Source organism: Lynx rufus, unplaced genomic scaffold (assembly GCF_022079265.1).
Source record: "Lynx rufus isolate CCGP_SWC_20201006 ecotype Redwood Valley unplaced genomic scaffold, mLynRuf1.p SCAF_14, whole genome shotgun sequence".
Lineage (NCBI taxonomy): Eukaryota > Metazoa > Chordata > Mammalia > Carnivora > Felidae > Lynx > Lynx rufus.
This window is the reverse complement of record NW_025814828.1, coordinates 12,950,481-12,972,152: the sequence shown is the minus strand read 5'-3', so window position 1 is coordinate 12,972,152 and position 21,672 is coordinate 12,950,481. Positions and strand designations below refer to the sequence as shown.

At 43.3% G+C, this 21,672-nt stretch overlaps 1 protein-coding gene across 1 annotated transcript in view; it reads right to left on the bottom strand.

The window, feature by feature from the left end:
• The window catches only part of SYAP1 (synapse associated protein 1), a 30,706-nt gene extending 13,634 nt beyond the window's left edge, over positions 1-17,072 (bottom strand). The window contains exons 1-4 of the mRNA XM_047075948.1: positions 16,751-17,072; positions 7,288-7,406; positions 6,444-6,510; positions 2,847-2,920 (exon numbers count right to left, since the gene is read on the bottom strand). Coding sequence (XP_046931904.1) covers positions 2,847-2,920; positions 6,444-6,510; positions 7,288-7,406; positions 16,751-16,943 — 453 coding nt within the window. The 5' untranslated portion in view covers positions 16,944-17,072. The remainder of the gene's footprint in view (positions 1-2,846; positions 2,921-6,443; positions 6,511-7,287; positions 7,407-16,750) is intronic.
• Positions 17,073-21,672: the final 4,600 nt, after the last annotated feature.

Genomic DNA, 21,672 nt, shown 5'->3' with positions numbered 1-21,672 from the left:
GCATGATGCCCTGAGGGGTGCCCCAGCATGAGAAACTTAAAGGTCTACTCTGCTATAGGCTCTGAATTGTCCCAACTAGTGCTTGGCAAGTAGGAGAATGTAGCAACTCTGATGGAGAGATTGCTAATCATCTCCCAGTATCCCTTCCTCCCTCCCTTCCAGGATCACAACTCTTGAGTTCCAGCTGGGCATGTGGCCACCCAGCCAGAGACTGGATTTCCCAGGCTCCCCAGCATTAGGAGTGGCCATGTGTCTAAGTTGCCAAAGGGATGTAGGCCTGAGGAATAGATGCAATTTCTGAGTCTCATCTTCCAAATGGTCCGGTGTACCCACCATCCTCTTTCCCAGTTCCCACAGGCTGGAACACAGGCACGGTCATGAGAGCTGACTTCACCGCAGAGAAGGCAGACAACAGTCTAGGGGCTGGCATAGGATAAGATTAAGACAGGAAATACTTGGGTCTACAGATGAGTTCATGGGCAAAGCACACCTACGTGGACCATCTACCTCTAGGCTCTTACATGAGTGGGGAAGAGGGAGGGAAAGTCACAGCTTGTTTAACCTACTGTATTTTTTTATTTCTTCACTATAGCAATTTAGTCTATCTCTTAAAACATTCAGAAGCCACCATAAAGAATGTACTGAAGATGGTTCAAAGCCTCTGGGTCATGCTGGTATCTTGAGTGCTCTCTTGCAGGCATGTCTGTGTGCAATGTTCACTGCATCATCCATTCAGCAGATGCCCATTGAGGACCTGCTGTGCCCCAGGCACCGTGCCACCTGCTCAGCAGGGCACAGCACAAATGGAGTCCCTCCCTGCCTGCACAGCATTTCCATTCCACTTGTGGGGTGGGGGAGTGGGAAGAGACAGACAAGGGTTTAGACTGCTAAGGCTATGAGATGGGGTGACTAGTAGAGGGCTGAAAGGGTGGCGAGGGAGGTGACCTTTGAGATGAGATCTTGTGGAATGGTGTAGGGTGGGCTTCTAGGAAGAGTGGACAGCAAGCACCAGGCACCGAAGCAGGACAAAGCTTGGCTCACTTGTGTTCCAGAAAAAAACAGTGGCTGGAACACTGGGACGCAGGGCAGTGGGGCACGAGGGAGGTGAGGGATGCAAAGCCAAGGGCCTTCGAACCCAGTGGAAGGGGTTTAGATCCTAGCCCACGCGAGGCGAGATGCCATTAGAAGGCTCTATGTGGAAGAGTGACACGAAGGGATTTACATCATAAATGGGACCCCTGTGGCTGCTGTGAGCTTGTAGGGAAAGGGGTAAGGATAGGACAGTGGTTGGGACGCTGAAGGCAGGAGATGATGGCATTGGGACCGCTGTGGTGGCAGCAGCAGTGGAGAAGTGGTATAGAGGTATATCAGGAACATAGCGTTGTCAGGTTGCAGCAGGCCCAGGCGGGGTGGGGGTGGGGTGTGACTGAAGGAAGACTCTTGGGTTAGTGACTAGAACAAACTGGTGGATGACTGGAGTCTTATTTTGAGATGGAGAAGATGAGGACAGGAACAGGTCTGGGGGACAGAGGAGCTATGAGGACTTACTTGACTGTGAGTATCTGATGTCTGCCCTCAAATGACAGTCTCACTGTCCCAATTCTCTTCTGGAGATAAGCATTATGTGATGTCAGCATCAAGTTTGGCCATAACACAGTAAACAAAACACATGGTGTTCATACTGAACTTGTAATGGATGCTCAGGCCTTTAAAGGGCTTACTAATGGAGGGGCATCTGGGTGGCTTGGTAGGTTAAGCATCTGACTCTTGGTTTCCACTTAGGTCATGATCTCACAGTTCACGGGATCAAGCCCCATGTGAGGCTCTGTGCTGACAGCTCAGAGCCTGGAGCCTGCTTCACATTCTGTGTCTCCCCCTCTCTCTGCCCCTCCCCTGCTTGCACTTGCTCTCTCTCTCTCAAAATAAATAAACAAACTTAAAAAAGAATCTTTTAAGGGGTTTACTAATGAAAAAGAAAAAATCTTAAAATGCCCTGGGGGAGGACAATGGAAGCAAAGTAAAGCCCAGCTCTATGTCTGTTTTCTAGACTGAAGTTCCATTTATGACTTTGGTTAAAAAAAAAAAAAAAAGAGTAGATTAAAAACAAAGCTTGAAAACCACTGATACAGTCAAAGCCCTATTTGCTGAGTCCCCTGCCAGGCAGGCTGCTAGGTGCTGAGGACAGAGATTAAAGCCAGTCTCTCCACCCACTAAGAATCCACAGCCCAGTGGAGACACATGTAAGGAGTGAGTGTCACATTTGGGAGTCACAGTCATCACGCCTGCACGACGGCAATAAAAGGCCCTACCTACCTCATAAACGTACAGTGAGGTTTAAAGGAGATAATGGGTAAGAAAGTTCTTTCTGAAAGTGTCAGGTACTGTACAACTGTTAACTGGTATCACTATGTTCCCTCTGAAATCCCAAGAGAAATCTTTGTAGGCCAGCAAAGTTTATTTCTTTCAATTTCATTTTAAAATACATATGATAGTTAAAGAGAAAACTTAGAATACAATCTTTTCACTCAGATGAACTAGAATGATATCTAGAAACTTTGTATGATAGCATATCTCAAAAGATTATCTTAATAACATAAAAGAATCCTTTTAAGGCTGAAATAATTATTTTGTGTAACAGATCATACTTTTCTGTTAAGAAAAAAGAACTTAAGGAGAAGTTAAAACTTGGCGGGAGGGGGAACTTGGGGGGAAAAACCAGTGAAAGTTGATGTGTACAGTTCTAGTATCTCAAAACATTTTAAATACTATATAGAAGAAAAACATTCTATGGATAAAGTCATGATAGGAAGAAAGTATGTCTATACAGGGAATCACGAGGTACTTACAGCAGATAAGGCCAAGATTTGCTGTTGAATTGTTTCTTCATCATTACTGTCAACCCATGGGGGCACTGCTGCTTCTAAAGGTTTTAATAATAAAGAAAAAAAGAGAAAAACATGTTACAAAGGTTACACTGCAATCGTGGTTTGAAAGAATAAATTGCCACATAATCAATGTGGCAATTTATTAATGAGCTCCAAATATGAACATTCATCATAATTCCTAGACTTAAGATATGAATCTAAAGCATGTACGCATTTGGTAAAAAATTACTTGAATTATATGGTGGAGAAATTGGACAACACCTTGACCAAGTGACCCAAATGATCATCACCAATGAAAAAGAGATGGTCATCGTAGGCCTCCAGATGGGCTATCCTGAGAAGGACACAACATCATCTATGTAGTATTCTGACCAAGAATGCATAATCTGAATCTAATCATGAGGAAATATCAGCCAAAGCCCAACTAGGAAAGGTCTATTTAAAAAAAAAAAAAAAGGAGGCCAAGGGGGCGGGGGCAGAATATCCTTTGAAAACATTAATGTCCTAAAAGACAAAGGTCCTGGATTGGTGCAGATTAAAAGAGGCTAAGACACATGAGGAAAGCTATGCTGCATGCTGTATTGAGGGGGAAAACATACAAAGGACATTACTGGGTCAATTGACAAAATTAGAATATGCACATCGTATCAGTGTTCTTTTCCTAAAGCTGGTAACTGTCTGGTCAGTGATTATGTAAGAGAATACCCCTAATTCTTAGGAAACACACATTGAGTGGAACAGAAAAGACACACACAGAGGGAGAAAGGGTGTAAAGGACAAGGCAGTTGGACTAAAACCAACAATCTAGGGAGAGGGGGTATGGGTGTTCTCAGTACTCCCTTTATACTCGCAACTGCTCTGTAAATTGAAATTATTTCCAAATAAAAAGTTCTTTTGAAAAAGTCACTGTACTTGATTCATGACAAAAGGTGATAAGCAGTTAGGAACTGAGAAGAGGGTTGTCAGGAGTGAAAGCAAATAAAGAAACGGGCAAATCGGGAAGTAAACAACAGGGCTGGGATCTACAACAGACATGTTGTCTTTGGGGCTCACGAGAAGAAGGGGATTACAACTCATCAGGCTTATACTGTTGGGTGACAAATGCAGCCACTGAGAGGTGAGTCCCAGGGGTTTTCTGCGGAGACCTGGGAGGTGATCTTGGTCTAGGAGGAGTTCAGTGCTGGGTGTGTGTAGGGGGTGTTCAGAGGGAGCAGCAAGTAGGAAATAGTGGAGACAAAGCCAGTGAGCATCCGAACTGGGGCTACCATCTGAGCTGGGGCTGTGGAGGTGGGAGGTCAGCACAAAAGATACATGTAGGGGTTCCTAGTATTTTCAACAAAACACCCCTGCCCTTTTGTGTCATGTGGCAAAAGTCCAATGGAAGAGACATCCTATTGTGTACCAACTGATAGAAAAGTTATGTGCATGTGTGGATAGACATATGGACAGACACCTGGCTCATTCTTAGGCTCATCTTAAACAAGCAAATGGTGGCAATTATAATCCAAATTCTGTTAAATATAAGATAAAATAAGCATATTTTCATACTTTAAAAAATTGGGGTAAAGCCCCTTGAAAACACTATTTGCTTTAATATTCTGGCGTCCAATTTAAGTCTATTCACCTTGGGTGGCGTCTCCTGGTACTACTTAACCCTCAGATGAGGTCCTCTCAAGGCTCAAACTACCAGTATGGATGAGACACTCCCTGCCTCCCTGTTCCTCTGAAACTGCTCTTTTTAGGGTGACCAGTAACCTCCTGGTTGTCCAACCCACGGACAGTTCTTAGTTCTTTTCTCTCTAGGCCCAGTTTCCTTCTTTGTGAAATGGAGATAAGAGTAAGTACTTCTGAGTTTCTGTGACCGTTAAATGAACAAATGCACAAGGAACACTCACATGGTGCCTTTCCTCATGGTCCTTGTAAATGGACTTCTTAGCTGACCTAACTCTCCTTGAAATTCTCCCCTCTCTGGGCTTCTATTGCTTCTCTCTCCTAGCTGTTGTCTCTTGGTAAGTAAATGGGCACTGGTTTTGATGGCAGATTTGTTTCATCACTTACCAGCTGAGCAACCTGCAGCGAATTAACCTTGTTGATCCTACCTTTTAATTTTTTTTTTTTCAACGTTTATTTATTTTTGGGACAGAGAGAGACAGCGCATGAACGGGGGAGGGGCAGAGAGAGAGAGAGACACAGAATCGGAAACAGGCTCCAGGCTCCGAGCCATCAGCCCAGAGCCTGATGCGGGGCTCGAACTCCCGGACTGTGAGATCGTGACCTGGCTGAAGTCGGACGCTTAACCGACTGCGCCACCCAGGCGCCCCGATCCTACCTTTTAGTAAAGAAGATGTTGCAGGTAAACATCAGGCACTCAGGAACTGTCAATTTCTCCCACTCCTTCCTTCCTGTCAACACTGTTAGATCTCTGCTCAGCTCTCTTCATGCTCGACACACTTCTCACTGAGCTCACCTACTCTCATGGTTTTTACACAAATTGACTTCTAATCTGTATCAGTAGATGGAATTCTTCATGCATGCTTCACACAGGAATCAACTGCTCCTGTTGGACCCCGTTCAGTTAATTTAGAGCAGTGCCGACCAACAGAACTTTCTGCACTGATGGAAATGTTCTAGGTTTGCACTGTCCAATATGGAAGCCACTAGCCCCTTGTGGCTATTGGGCCTTTGAAATATGACTTGTGCAACCAAGGAATGGAATTTTCCTGCATTCCCTTCCCTGCCTTTGTACATGTTCCTCTCACCTGGGGTCTAATGGGTGTCTCAAAACTGAAAGTGCCTCTGAGCCTTTCCCCTGCTCAAAGTTCCTGTCTCAGAGGCTCTGACCAGCTCCTACCCCAAGTCTCCAAGCCAGGATCACTTTCTCTGCTATCCTAAGGTAGGCTAATTTGTAGAGATTTTTTGTCCCCAAAGCTGCTTTCCACTTTGAGTTGCCTGACCCGCCATAGGACTAACTAGCTCTTTTTGAATTTGTGGCACTGCTCAAACTGATGGAATTGTTTTACCCTTTTGCCAAATTCAAAGACAAGAGGCCGGTTTTGTGTTTGAGTACATCCAAACAGTAAAAGTAGACATTTTGAGATCCTGTAACTGCAAACATTTAAACAAGCATTTGTCAGTAATGAAATGCACTAACTTCCTCAAACACTCCATGACTTTTCATGGCCCTCCGTCACTCCTCTAGAAAGCTCTTTCGTTTTTATCTCCTGAAGAGAATGGGAAGGGAGCCAACTTCTGCTAAGTGCCAATTACGTGTATATCACACAGTGTGTTGGCCATGTTATAAAATGAGAAATGAATGCTCACTCTGTCACAGCCAGCTCCCCAGAGGGGCTGTCACCAGTTCCGTGGGAACAATTTCCTCCCTTCCTTTAAACCCCAAAGGTTTATGAGCTTGACTTCCCCACTAGTCTTTGTGCTACCTGAAGGATGGGGGCTATTACACATTTTTGTATTCTCAGCGCCTCAGTGTGGTGTCTGGCACATTAATAGGTGCTCAATAAAATTTGGTAGGTGAGTCATGTATAAAAACCGATATCATACCTGACTTTTTGGTATGCTGTTCCTCAACAAATTTTTTCTGTTCCTTCTGAAAATCTCCTATAATGGTCTGTTAAAAAATATATAAAGAGTCAAATTACTTCGAGAAGCTTATTACATGTAAGATTTGTGAAGTCATTTGAGACATTTTATTAATTTTATTCAAATAAAAAGGTTAAAAAAGTGATACTCCACCCTTTCTCCACCAAAAGGGAAAATCAATTCAATAGTTTTGAATTTTAAGTATACAACCTTTTTTATAATGGATTATCTTTTCAAATGCAAAGATAAAATGAGTTAAAAATTGAATTTTTGTTTTATTCCAAAAAACAATAAAAGCCAGGTCAAATCTCATTCTAACATGTGGTACACACAGCAAAGCAGCTAAATAACAAGCTATCTGAAGTTTAATTGATGACCTCCTTAGTTCAAATAATTACCAACATAAATGAAATTCCCCAGGCCTACACCCTACCACTGCAGGAAACGAACAAACTCATTCGTTAGAGTCTGAAAATGTAATTCCTAATGGGACTTTAAAAACTTAACTGAATGATGCAAAGGCATAAATATTTGGAAACAGTTACAGTTTAAAATTAAACTCACAATATAAAAAGTTCAGTATTATGCAAAAGTATCAGTGTATTTCAGAATATATTAAAATTAAAACCAAGGTTATTTAAATCATTGCTACTTCTTATACAAAAAGAAGAAAAAAACCCCCAAGAGTCTCAACAATTAATATTTTTATCGGAATATGATATCCTACTTGGATTAATGACGTTCATAAAAAGAAGGGATAATTATATTTAGCTGCTAATCAATTTGAAAAGATGTTGAAATGTACCTTATCAATGATGTCATCTATCTTTCCTTCTTCTACTGATTTCTTTATTGTTTGTGCTGTTTCAGCAACTGATTCAGTTATCTTTTTTGTAGCAGCAGTTGCAAAGCTAAATAGATAGTCTGTAAAGAATAAAAGACAGTCTATGCTCCATTCAAGTACAATGGTTATTATATTTGTGATTTTTCCCTTAAAGAGCTCTCATGCGAATCTGCAACCATAGGGCATGTTTCTTGTTAACTAGGACGTGAAACGAGAAACACTGACAGTACCCCACCTTCTGGGTGGACCCGCCGGCCATCCACACCCGGCCTTTAATTCATCTCTTGCAAAGAGCGTTAAGCATACGCCTCCCTTCTCCCCCAGTAGTCTCTTGTTCTAACTTATCTCAGCAAGTAATCTCCCTTCCAACTTCACAAATAAGATCAAGGCTCCTTTTCACTTTCCTTCCTTTCTAGACCCTAAATATCCTATTTTATTTTCTCCTTCCCTCTTGTTCAAAGAAAAAATGTCCCTCCTTCCCTACATTAACCCATCTCGTGATAAATCTGGGGGAATTTTTAATAGAAATCTTGGCAAGCCCTAATATAAATATAAGTCCTTCTTAACTAATAATAATGAGCAAATATGTAGAATAAAATTAAAACCGGAACATATAAACTTTCACCTTTCAAAAGCACAAAATTAATGTTTCTAAAGACCTGAAAAGACATTATGTATCAAAGCTCTATTGCAACCGCAACATAAAGGCCTGTATGTAAACAAATATCATTTCGAAGTCCACAATGTATACAACATAGGCTGCGGGAAGCAACCTCAGGCAGGTCCTGAAGCTGGACCCACTGGGGGATGCTCCTGGGCCACTGCCTTCCAATCTCATCTAGTGGGAGATACTCTCTAAGTTAGGGCACTCTTGCCTCTGCTACTTGCACTTGCTGAGGGGCAGGTGGGTTGACTCTTACAACACTCAGGGAGAAAACCCAGATAAGAATGGCAAAGGGAGCTTGGCACACCAGATTAAATCCTCACTGGTGGCTGGTATCACTTCCAGAGAATCAGGTAACTTGTACCACTACCTGGGAGCAGCAGTACTATCTCCCCATCTGAATGACCTTCTCTTCCACTTTCCATAGCCTTTACCATAAAGAGTCTACTTTCTCCCATTGCGTCTGGTGGCATTCACCTGTCCATGATGTCAACACCCCATTGTGACTATAAAACGGGACACTACTTGCCTATGGTCTCCTTCTCACCATTCTTCCCCCTCCTATTCTACATTCACATGATCCCAAGAAATTCTTGAGTATCTCCAAGGAGGTTTCAGATACATTATTCCTAGGTTTGAAACACCTTTATCTTCCCTCTTTTTATCTGGCTTAACTCTGCATATACTGTGCATCTCCACTTACATATCACTTCTCAGGAAATGTTCCCTGGCTCCTTGACTGGAGTAGGAGCTCCTGAGATGTGTTCCCTCAGCACCTGTGTTGCCCAACCAACAATATTCATGACACTCTATTGATTACTTGGTGGATCTGTCTTCCCAGACAGACTCAGGGCCCATCCTAAGTTCCACTGGGGCAGGGACCAAGGCTGTCTGATTCACCACTGTATCCCCAGTGAGTGACCAATAAGTCCTTGTTGAATGGACAAATGGGGGGCAACATAGTAAGTTTTAGGGAAGGGTTTTAGGGAAGTCCCTCATTTCTGTTTGGTTATGATTAGTCTATTCACAATAAATTGGGTAGACAGCCAGATTATTTTGTAATAATATTTTTTGCAGAGAGTCAAAGAAATCTGAAGTTCTAAAAGAGCAGGGTTCCTTTTAAGATTTTCTCTCAGGAAAATGTTAAAAAATTTTTTTTGATGTTTATTTTGGAGAGAGAAATAGACAAAGCGCAAAGCGGGAGGGGCAGAGATAGAGGGAGACCAGAATCTGAAGCAGACTCCAGGCTCTGAGCTGTCAGCACAGAGACCAACACGGGGCTCGAACCTGTGAACCTCAAGATCATGACCCAAACCGAAGTTGGACACTCAACCGACTGAGCCACCTAGGCAGCCCTCAGGAAAATGTTTTTAATTAGAATCATTATTTTTATGGGGTGCCTGGGTGGCTCAGTCAGTTGAGCTTTCGATTCTTGGTTTTGACTTAGGTCATGATCTCATGATTCATGACTTTGAGCCCAACATCCCGGCATCAGGCTCTGCATTGACAGTGCAGAGACTGCTTTGGATTCTCCCTCCCTCTCTCTCTGCCACTCTCCAACACATTCTCTTGCTCTCTCTCTCAAAATAAATAAAACTTAAAAAAAAAAAAAGAATCATCATTTCTAGTCCAAGGAGTACTGCCATTTAAAAACTGGTATTTTAGGGGCGCCTGGGTGGCTCAGTTGGTTAAGTGTCCGACTTCGGCTCAGGTCATGATCTCAGGGTCCGTGAGTTCAAGCCCCACATCGGGCACTGTGCTAACTGCTCAGAGCCTGGAGCCTGCTTTGGATTCTGTGTCTCCCTCTCTCTGACCCTTCCCCAGTCAGGCTCTGTCTCAAAAATAAATCAACACTAAAAAAAAAAAAAACCAACAAAAAAAAAACTGGTATTTTAGGGGCACCTGGGTGGCTCAGTTGGTTGAGTGTTTGACTTCGGCTTGGGTTGTGACCTCGTGGTTCGCGAGTTTTGAGGCTTGCATTGGGCTCGCTGCTGTCAGTGCAGAGCCTGCTTCAGATCCTCTCTCGCCTTCTCTCTGTTCCTCCCCTGCTTGCTCTCTCTTTCCAAAATAAACATTTAAAATACATAAATAAATAAAATCTGGTATTTTAGCATAAATATCTCAATTCTTAGATTTTAATGAGGTATGGTACACTGAACACAGAGAACACTGGAGAAAGTATAGTTCTCACCCTCAAGGAATGCCCATTTCGAACAAAATAAAAGGCTCAAAGACAAGAGGAGCAAGAATAATCATTAAACAGAAGCACTCAGAGAAGAGAGTAATTAGAGAGTGGTCTGGATTGTGAAGTCAGAGGAAGGAGGGGCATGGGAAAGCATGATAGGAGATTTTCAGGTAAGAAAGCTCATAAAGATGAGAAGTGGCTTATTAGTTTTGCAAATTAACATATCGGCTGACACCAAGTTAAAGAGTTTTAACTACATGGTTAGAAAAAGTTGAGACTAAGATAAGAGTTAACAGGAAGTAATAGGAGTACAATGTCCATTTCGAGAACACAGGCATAAAGAGAAGGTCTCAAATGAAGCAGCAACCAAAGAAAAGGAAGACTAAATAAAATGTGTCCAGTGAGCAAGACTAAGCAACCTTATGAAAGGAGGGGGCAAATTTCAAACACTGAAAGCAGTCATTTTACCTTCATTTTAGACTCATAATCATCCTGGGAAGAATAGGTATAATCTGCCCGGTTTACAGATAGGTAAGCCAAGGCTCACAGAGGATAAATGATTTGCCCATTAAGATAGTGGCAGACTCTGCTGATGGCCTAGCCAATGCCTATTCCCTTCCTCCTTGGCAAAACAACCCCAGTTTTGGTGGGAGCTTATCAAAGCTGGGGGTGGTCTTGGGGACTTCCGACACAATCAAGGTGGTTTTATTAAGCCTCTGTTAGATTTTCCGTAATTTGCAGCTGACTTTTCTGTAATTAGCAACTGATATCACAATAAAGACAATAGTACAGAAAACTCAAACACAGGCTATCTGCTTCTAACTGGCAAGCTTGTGCCCCAAATCCCACACTGCCTCATGTCAGATGAGCAAGTGACAAGGGCTTGAAGAACTAAATGGAATGATAAAGATAAAGTGGGGGGCGCGGAATGGTTCAATTGGTTAAACGTCCAACTTTGGCTCAGGTCATGATCTCACAATTTGTGAGTTCAAGCCCCACATAAGGCTCTATGCTGATAGCTCAGAGCCTGGAGCCTGCTTCAGATTTTTGTCTTCCTCTCTCTCTGCCCCTCCCCTGCTCACATTCTGTCTCTCCCTCTCAAAAATAAATAAACATTAAAAAAAAAAAGATAAAGTGGGAAGGTTCTCAAAGGTTAGAAAAAGCATTAAAATTATCAGAAGAAAGAGAAGAAGGTAGAGTTTGCTTGCTGCTTGAACAGGAAAGAAAATGAGCAGATAGTGATTTCTAAGGCAAAGCTTTAGAAAATTAATATTCTTAAGGCGCTGGCTAATTTTTCAAAAATACTTTATTTCATAAAATTTTAGAACCTTCATGTTGAAGGACTTTTGAGGTTACCTAATTGAACCTCTTATCCAGGTAGCCCCACTTCTAGGGATAGGGAGCATGTGACTTCAACGGGTAGCCAATTATTACTGTTATCCCTCTCTAATTAGGAAATCTTTTCATTTGCCTTGTCATTCCTACCTCTCAGACTTAGATCTGTCCTTTTAACTAACATAAAATGACTTTTCTATGAAAAAAAACTTTCAGAATTTTGAGCAATGCCCCTAAGTTTCTTCTTCAAGCCAAAATCCCCAGTTCTGTTTGGTATTGATCATAAGCCATGGGATCCAAGCTCTTGACCATTTGTACTGTCCTCTTCATGGTAAGCCAGAGTTTGTCATCAGCAGTGAATTGGTTATTTTATTTCTGTATCAAAGCAGACGTATAGGGGCGCCTGGGTGGCGCAGTCGGTTAAGCGTCCGACTTCAGCCAGGTCACGATATCGCGGTCCAGGAGTTCGAGCCCCGCGTCCGGCTCTGGGCTGATGGCTCAGAGCCTGGAGCCTGTTTCCGATTCTGTGTCTCCCTCTCTCTCTGCCCCTCCCCCGTTCATGCTCTGTCTCTCTCTGTCCCAAAATAAATAAACGTTGAAAAAAAAATTAAAAAAAAAAAAAAAAAGCAGACGTATATTTTCCTATATACACACTAATTTTTGGAGCCCTTTTAGTCGTACACTAAGCAAGTTAGGCACCTAGAACTTGAAATGCACTTTCCCTATAGAAAAAGAGGATAGCCTAATTAACATAGTTCCACTGCAAATATTAATAGCTTTTTTCTTTTTTTAAAAAAAGTTTATTTACTTTTGAGAGAGACAGAGAGAGAACAGGGGAGGGGTGGAGAAAGAATCCCAAGCAGGCTCTGCGCTGTCAGTGCAGAGCCTAACGTAGGGCTCAAACTCACCAACTGAACCATGACATCATGACCTGAGCCAAAATGGAGTCAGACGCTTAACTGACTGAGCCACCCAGGCACCCCCTACTAATAGTACTTTTCAAAGGAGAAGAGACGATGGCCCTTCCTCCATTTCTGGGCATGGACTGACCTTAGGGATGGTTTTGAAAAAGCCAAAGCTCATTTTTGGCCACTCTCCCACTTGTTTAAACTATGCAAATGACTCACGTATTGAACGTTCTCAGAGGTATGGACTTTCCTTTAAAAAAAAAAAAAAAAAAGTACAGGGGCGCCGGGGTGGCTCAGTCGGTTGGGCGTCCGACTTCGGTTCAGGTCATGATCTCATGGTTCGTGAGTTCGGGCCCCACGTCGGGCTCTGTGCTAACAGCTCGGAGCCTAGAGGCTGCTTCTGATTCTATCTCCTTCTCTCTCTGCCCTTCCCCTGCTCTCACTGTGTCTCTTTCTCAAAAATAAAATAAAAACATAAAAAAATTTTCTTAAAAAAAAAAGTACAGATAAACCTTCAATTTGGTCAACTTCAACAAAAACCAAACAACCAGTTTGTACTGAATAGTAAGTTACTTTGAGGCATGAGGCCTTCAGGGAGGTTGGGAGGAGCTTTTCAGTGAGTTCCCTTATCAACTGTCTCCTTCTGAAGCAGGTGATCCTAGGAGGCTGGAGTTTATCAGGAAGGAGGACCAAGGATGGGAAGGTTTGGTTTTAGGTGACGGAATGGAATGTAGGCCTGGGTGTCCACCACTTGTAACTGGTGAGTTGCCTACATTTACAAATAGATCACCATGAACCAGAAGTATTTAGAGTCCAGCCCTGAAGGCAGGCACTCAACAAATGTTTACAGAACAAATGGGGCTCCCAGGAGAGTCCGTGTAGATTTTAAAAGGCTAAAGAAATGAATCTATTCAGTGGTTGTCAGGCTCAGAGGTGTTTAACTTCGGGTTTTTTATTATTTTATTTTATTTTATTTATTTTTAAAAATATTTTTATTTTATTTTTGAGAGAGAGACAGAGCACAAATGGGGGAGGGACAGAGAGAGAGGGAGACACAGAATCCAAAGCAGGCTCCAGGCTCTGAGCTGTCAGCATGGAGCCTGATGAGGGGCTTGAACCCACGAACCATGAGATCATGACCTGAGCCAAAGTCGGATGCTCAACCGACTGAGCCACCCAGCTGCCCCATAACTTCAGTTTTTTTTAAAAAAAGTTTATTTATTTGAGAGAGAAAGACAGAAGGAGAGAGTGGGAGAGGGGCAGAGAGAGGGAGAGAAAATCCCAAGCAGACTCTTCGCTTGATCCCATGAACCTGGAGATCATGACCTGAGCTGAAATAAAGAGTCTGACACTTAATGGACTGAGCCACCCAGGTGCCCCTAATTTCAGTTTTTAAAAGATGAGTCTTTTTAAAGACAACATACCTTTTAGGATCAGTACGTAGAAATAAGAAAATATCTGATCATCTCTCTTATCTTTCTGAAGGTTTGTGTGTAAACAAGAACCTTTACATATTTTTAAAGTCACATAAATTTCAGAACCAAAAGAGCTCTCTTATTTGGAAACGACATTTGCAATGTGCGTGTGGGTGGGGAAATTGGGATTCTGTCTTCCTCGTTCTCTGCCCCTCCCCTACTCTTTCCCTCTCAAAATAAAAAAACAAACAAACAAACAAACATGAAATTAAAACATCTCTGAGCCTGACTCCCACTTGGGTAGATTCATGGTAGTACTTCCAGCTAACCTTAGCTTCCCCAAACACCAAGAGTCTGGTGAGGAAAGAAAGAGGTGGGAGCATTAGGCTCCAAAGTAGACATCCATATTGAAAATAAATCTATTTTAGAATATTCAGGACTTTGTTACTAAATACAAACATGAAGTTTCAAGTTGATGATAAAGTCCTGTTTTTAATATAATTTATTGTCAAATTGACTTCCATACAACAGCCAGTGCTCATCCCAACAAGTGCCCTCCTCAATGCCCATCACCCATTTTCCCCTCTCCCCCCCCCCTTTCCCATCATTCCTGTTTGTTCTCTGTATTTCAGAGTCTCTTATGGTTTGCCTCCCTCTCTCCCTGATTGTAACTATTTTTTCCCCTTCCCCTCCCCCACAGTCTTAAGTTTCTCAAGATCCACATATGAGTGAAAACATATGGTATCTGTCTTTCTCTGTATGACTTACTTCACTTAGCAGAACACTCTCCAGTTCCATCCACATTGCTACAAAAGGCCAGATTTCATTCCTTCTCATTATCAAGTAATATTCCATTGTGTATATAAACCACATCTTCTTTATCCATTCATCAGTTGATGGACATTTAGGCTCTTTCCATCATTCGGCTGTTGTTGAAAGTGCTGCTATAAACACTGGGGTACATGTGCCCCTATGCATCAGCACTCCTGTATCCTTTGGGTACAAGAGTCAGACGCTTAACCAACTGAACCATCTAGGCGCTCCCAGCATGTGACTCTTGATCTCAGAGTTGAGAGTTCAAGCCCCAAGTTGGGTGTAGAGATTACTTTCAAAAAAAAAAAAGTGACTTTTAAAAAAATGTTTATTTTTGAGAGAGAACATGCGAGGGAAGAGCAGAGAGAGAGGGAGACAGGATTCAAAGCTAGCTCTGTGCTGCAGCAGAGAACTCGATGTGGGGCTCGAACTCACAAACCATGAGATCATGACCTGAGCCCAAGTCGGAGGCTTAACCAACCGAGCCACCCAGACACCCCAGAAGTGACTTTTGCTAGTTCCCTGAAGATCAACGAAAATGGCTCTCTATGTTGTATGAAATGGAGTAAACACCCATACCCTGCTTTTCCTAACATGGTCCCACTTGTATCCATCTCAACTACCTAACATAGCCTTTCTAGTTCTAGTCCAATTCATCTGACATCTTTTGAAAATGGTAAGCTCGTTTCTCCTCAATTTTCTACACAGGAAACAGTTATTCCCTCTTTAGAGATTTTGTTGTACAGCACTTGGTTTTATTTCTCTTGTGCACTGTTTGGGGGCCTTGAGCTGAGGTTCTGTACTGCCATGATTTTACATTAGATCTATTTTCCCTGCCCCTTCCCCCAAACTTTTTGAATGTTACAGCCTTTCTTTCTTCTTTTAATGTTCATGTATTAATTTATGAGAAAGAAAGAGAGAACAAGAGAGGATAAGCATGAGCCGGGGAAGGGGGGGGGGAGAGAGAGAGAGAGAGAGAGAGAGAGAGAGAGAGAGAGAGAATCCCAAGTAGGCTCCTTCCTGTCAGCAAAGAGCCTGACTCGCGGCTTGAACTCACAAACTATGAGATCAGGACCTGAGCTGAAATCAAGATGCTTACCCAGGTGGCCGGTTTAGCGCCTTTCTTATTCTAACATGTGTTTCTCCACTTTCAGACTCCACCCTCCCCTATGCTCTTCTTGCCTTTAGCAGATTCTTTAAAAATGCTTGCTAAATTTACTATCTACCTTTGCCACAGTTCTCTCACTTGTAGTGCCACCTGCTTTAGCACTCACCTTCTCAAGGATGTTTTCTTTGATCATTTAAGCCTGCCAAGGTCTCCAGAATCAGAATTACCAGAGCGATGTGTTTATTTTTCAAGCCTACTACTTTCACTGTCCTCCCTAACTAGACTGTGGTTCGCAAAGGGTACGGCCTTTCAAATGAGACAGACCTGGGTTCAAATTCCACTTCTACCATTTGCCATAGCTTTGAGCCAGTAACTGTAGGCTTGTTCTCCCAACTCACAGAGGTGTTTAACAGATTAAATGAGAAATCGTCCACAAGCCATCCGGTACTGAAACCTGCATCCCAGACAATAATCGACAACTACTTTCCCGCCTTAAAAAAAAATTCCACTGCACGTAAACCAGCCTGAGGGACGCCTTCGGTAACTCTTCCCGCAATTTATTTCAGACAACACACTCGGCGCTACAGACGCAAAAGGGCACTTTTCCAACCGACTTAAGCTCCCCAACGCCCCCCGTCCTGGGGGTGGGAGGTGTGGAGGTGAAAGCTCAAGAAATGAATAAAAAAGATTCCCTGTCAAACCTAAAGACGTCGAGCCACACCGCTTTGCGGAGGCCCTGGCTCCCAATGTTTACACACCTCGTAAGGCGGTGACCTGTCACCAGGAACTTGCCCACAATCTGACTGCTGGATGAAGCTCCAGCCTTGCCCAGATCCTCACCAACCTTTCCCGTCCCAAGAGGACCCACAGACACACCTTCCTCCCATTCCACCCGCTCCACACCCCCCAAGCAGTCGGGCCTGCGCCCCGGGCGTCAAGAGGAGGGAGCGGGCATCCCCCTACACTCTCTGGTCCCGAGGGCTGGAAGAGACTCACTGCCGAGGCCTTTCGCCTGGTGAAGGAGTTCCTGGTCCCCCGCTTGCTGCGGCTCCCCCTCCACCGACTCGGTCACCGCTTCGGAGCAGTTCTGGGGTGGAGCGTCTCCCTCCAGCTGCCTGTCTCCCTCAGATTGCCGGCCACCCGCCGCCGGCTGCTCCAAGCCAAACCAACTGCTCAAACTCCGGAACATCCCGCCCGCGGTGCCGCTACCGCGGTCCGGGTCACCGGAGACCCTAACTAGCACCGCCGGCTAGCGACTCCACAACGCTTGTCTCCTGGGGAGATGGCCAGAAATGCGACCCGCGAGCAGCCTGTCTATCCTTCTCCCAGTCTCTATGGCAGCTCCGCCGCCGGCCGCGCGTGCGTCACTTCCACCAAAGGCCCCGCCCCCGTGGGCTGTTTATTTCAGTAACTTTATGACGTGCGTGGAAAGCGGACAAAGGTTTTTCCCAGCGTAGTCCCGCCCTGTCGTCTCTCCTCCTTCCCCAGCGTTTCTAGGTGACTGACCCTGCCGTGTAAACGGGTCTTTGTCACTCTAAGCAGCTTGGCTGCTGGCTCAGCCTCGCTTTGTCTAGGCCACGCTGGGCCGTCCACGCAGAAATGGAGGTCTTTAGCCCCTTTCTGAGTCCGAATCAAAATTGGCCCAGGGCCTCTCGGTCCAACGACCAATTTACAGGGAATACAGCAGACTAAGGAAAGCATTAGAGGACCCCATGGGATGTGGGCAGCAGAATCTAAGCTGTGAGAAACCACAGGACAAACGACCTTGTTTCTTCAAATAAATTGCAACAGAGGGGAAGGGGAACCTATAGGTTAGAAATGAATTTAGAGACATAACCCATGACAACCAGTGGATTTTATTTGGATACTAATTCAAGCAAACATTGAGAGAAAAAGTATGACGTTTATAAGAGTTGGAAATTTGAGCAATGGATAGTTGATGAAAGTAAGGAATCGTCACATTAAAATTTTAATTGTAGAATACACATAAAATGTATCATCCATTTTAAGTGTACAGTTTAGTAGCGTTAAGTGCATTCACATTGTTGTGCAACTATCTCCAGAGCCCTGTGAGTTGCAAAATGCATTAAACAACTCCCCATTCTTTCCTCCCACCAGCCCCTGGCACTCACCAATTTATTTGTCTCTTATGAGTGTGACTACTCCAGGAACTTCATGTAAGTAGAATTATACCGTATTTGTCTTTTTTTGTGACTGCCTTATTTCAGTTAGCAAATGCCCTTGAGGTCATCCATGTTGTGGCATGTGTCAGAATTTTCTTAAAATTCTGCCTTAACAAAAGGCTGTGTTAAAAAAGGCTGAATATTTATTTATTTTGAGAAAGAGAGGGAGAGAGAGAAAAAGAATCCCAAGCAGGCTCTGCGTTGTCAGCATGGAGCCCGATGTGGGGCTCCAACCCATGAACCATAAGATCATGACCTGAGCAGAAATCAAGAGTCAGATGCTTAACTGAGCCACCCAGGTGCCCCATACCACTGTTTGTTTATCAATTTATGTGTTGATGGACATAGGGATTGTTAATCTTTAAATTGTGGTGGTAGTATTGTGTGTATTTAAAGGAGTTTTTATATTTTAGAGAGTTGTACTGAGATATTTACCAATGAAATGATAGGATGTCTGGCATTTGCTTCAAATTAATACAGGATGGGGGGAAATGGGTAGGGATATAGGTGAAACAAGCCTGTCCAGGGATTGGCAGTTGTCCAAGCTGGTGGTTATACTTTATGTCTGCTGCTCTATACTTTTATTTTTTCCCATAATAACATGTAAATAAACAAAAAAACGAGTCAAGTAAACAACTACCCCTCCAAACAATTCATGAACATATTTCACAAGCACAGTCTCAAGCAATCTGTTGGCAAAGGACACCCATGATTCCTCCTCCCACCATTTTGAAAAGAGTAACTTAGTTCCAGTGACTTGTGTGAATACTTGGGGACACATTGTGATAGATTATGATTCTGATTTCCCTGCTCTCCAATTTTCCAGCCTGAGGTATATTTACAATTCAGGTCCAGGACTTTAGCTTAATAAACCCAAACAGCTTTATTGAGATATAATCCACATACTACGTAATTAATGTGTTTAAAGTGTACAATTCAATGGTTTTTGGTATATTACTCTATTAATTTTTTAAATAGCAATAAAATATATATATATATATTTTTAATTTTTTTTTCAACGTTTATTTATTTTTGGGACAGAGAGAGACAGAGCATGAGCGGGGGAGGGGCAGAGAGAGAGGGAGACACAGAATCGGAAACAGGCTCCAGGCTCCGAGCCATCAGCCCAGAGCCCGACGCGGGGCTCGAACTCACAGACCGCGAGATCGTGACCTGGTTGAAGTCGGACGCTTAACCGACTGCGCCACCCAGGCGCCCCAGCAATAAAATATATATTAAAAAATCTGCCATTTTAACTATTTTTAAAGGTACAATTCAGTGGCATTAATGACATTCCAGCCTGTTTTAGAGTCAGACCTCTTAGGACCAGTGTTTTCTAGGATTTGTGTCAGTGAGAACCTGAAGGTGGTCAACACTTTATTGAGAAGGGATATTTGGTTCAAGTATGATAGAAATGAGCCTAGAATTTCAGTCAGGAGCTTACAGGAATGAAGATTCTAACTTCACCATCTACTAAATGAATAACCTTGACTTGTTATTTGTCCTTTCTGCCCTTCAAGTTTCTTCACCTGCAAAAATATACTGCCAGGGGCGGGGGTGGGCTTTCAGTAAGCAGAGGTAGGTCCCAGCCTATTCCACTTTACTTTTGCTTTATCTCCAGGAGCACCCAAAACCACAGTGAAGGCTGTGTTTCCCAGGGAACAGACAGTTTTACAATTGTTCTGAAAGGTAGAATTCTTCAAAATAAAAAGACTGTAAAAGAGCATGAGCCATCTACTTAATGGCAGACTTCTTTATCACCTCTTTTTTATCCTTATTGCTATGCTGGTAGTAGGCCATTAATAAACACTTGTTGAATGAGGATATTCTCGTCCCACCCAAATCAGTCAATCTGAATCCTCTTATCAAATCTGTTTTTCTGCTAGATCCACTCCCCCCCCCACAATTTTGGATTAATAATACAATAGTTATCATAGTAATCCCTTTGTATTCACAAAATATCTTTTATCTGTTAGCTACATAGATGAATAGACTAAGATAAGGATAAGACCCCACATCTTGTGGTGAAGAATCTGGCTTTGGGGGTAAATGTTTTACAGTGACTTTGCCACTCATATTAACTAATGTACCTTTGGTCAGGAAACTTCACATCTCTAAGCCTCAGGTTATTCATTATAGAAAGGGGATCATAGTAATTGTCCTGGTTATAAAAAGGGAATGAAGTATTGAAATGTGGAAGGAAGTCTTACATATGTGGCAGGTAAGTATCACCATTGATGTCAACCCATTTCATAAATGTTCTTTCACAGGATCCTCTGGGAGACTTGTTTCATAACAAACCTCTCCATGCCTCCAGCCTTCAAAGGTGTTTCCTCCTTTTCAAAAAATGTATTTATTGGCTTTCATGAAGACTTCGGGCTTCCATACAGTTCCTACTGAGTGGAGCCTCTGTTTATTTTTCCAGAAGGTGACATCACCGTCCCTAGCTCCTTCCTGCTTCTTCCTTGACACTACTCTGTCATCCTTGGTGGAGAGAAACTCCCCTTTGCTTTGAAACTCATCTAATTTTTGCCATGCAACCCTCCAACCATCCTTGTTGCTGTCCTGTCATCTATTAGCTTTGGGATCACTCATCCACATTCGCTGAAGATTTGGTTTCTTGGCCTCCATTGGCTCATCCAAGTTCAAAGCCCTCACTGTCCTGCGCACCGGCCTGGTGGGTGCTAGGTCCAATTTCAGTGGTGCCCATCTCATTTGACTCTATTTTAGCTGTCAGACCCTAAACTGTATCATCTCCTGGAATTACTTACCCTTTGAAGTCTCCAATGCCAACCCCACACTCTGGTGACAATGTGCCAGCTCCCTTATTCCCATAGTCCCTTTGTCTTCAGTTCTCTTTTCTGTCTCCTAGTCTGTCAGCTCCACGTTGCTGTCAGTCCTTCCCTGTGTGGACTAGACTCTTAGTGCATTACCATAATCAGATTCTCTCAGGCCCTTAACTGCCTCACTCTTTTTCCCTCTACTCAGCCCACAAACTGCTTTAATCATAAATATCCATATTTATAGATCTACCTATATAGCTGGCAAAATCATAGCTGGCCACCGTTACGCAACAGTGGTTATGACTCCTCTAGGTCTTCAATGACACTTGTCTCACTTGGCACTCTAGTGACTCTCGCTGGTTATTCACAATTTTCACCACTTTCCTAACTCTTCTATCTCAATTCCCATCCCTTCTATTGTCCAGTTAGATCCTTTCTCCTTCAGCGGTTTGTGTTCCTCCCTTTGCCTTAAAAACGTGTGTCCTCTCCCAGCCCCAGCCAGCCTCCAAACACTTTTTAAAAAATATTTTTTATGTTTATTTTTGAGAGAGAGAGAGAGAGAGAGGGAGAGAGAGCACAAGTGGGGGAGGGGCAGACAGAGAGGGAAACATAGAATCCAAAGCAGGATCCAGGCTCTGAGCTGTCAGCACAGAGCCTGATGCAGAGCTCGAACCCATGGACCTCGAGATCATGACCTGAGCCCAAGTCCGAAGCTCAACCGACTGAGCCACTCAGGCGCCAGAAATCCTCCAAATACTCTTATTAAACAGTCTGGAAGCCCTGATTGTCCTTTCCCAACCCAGCTTCGCCCCCTCTCCCCTTCACTAGTACTGTTTGAGGAACTTTACTGATTTGTTTTATTAAATATTTTATTTAAAACTTTAAAAAATGTTTATTATTTTTGAGAGAGAGAGAGACAGAGGGCGAGTGGGGGTGGGGCAGAGAGAGTGAT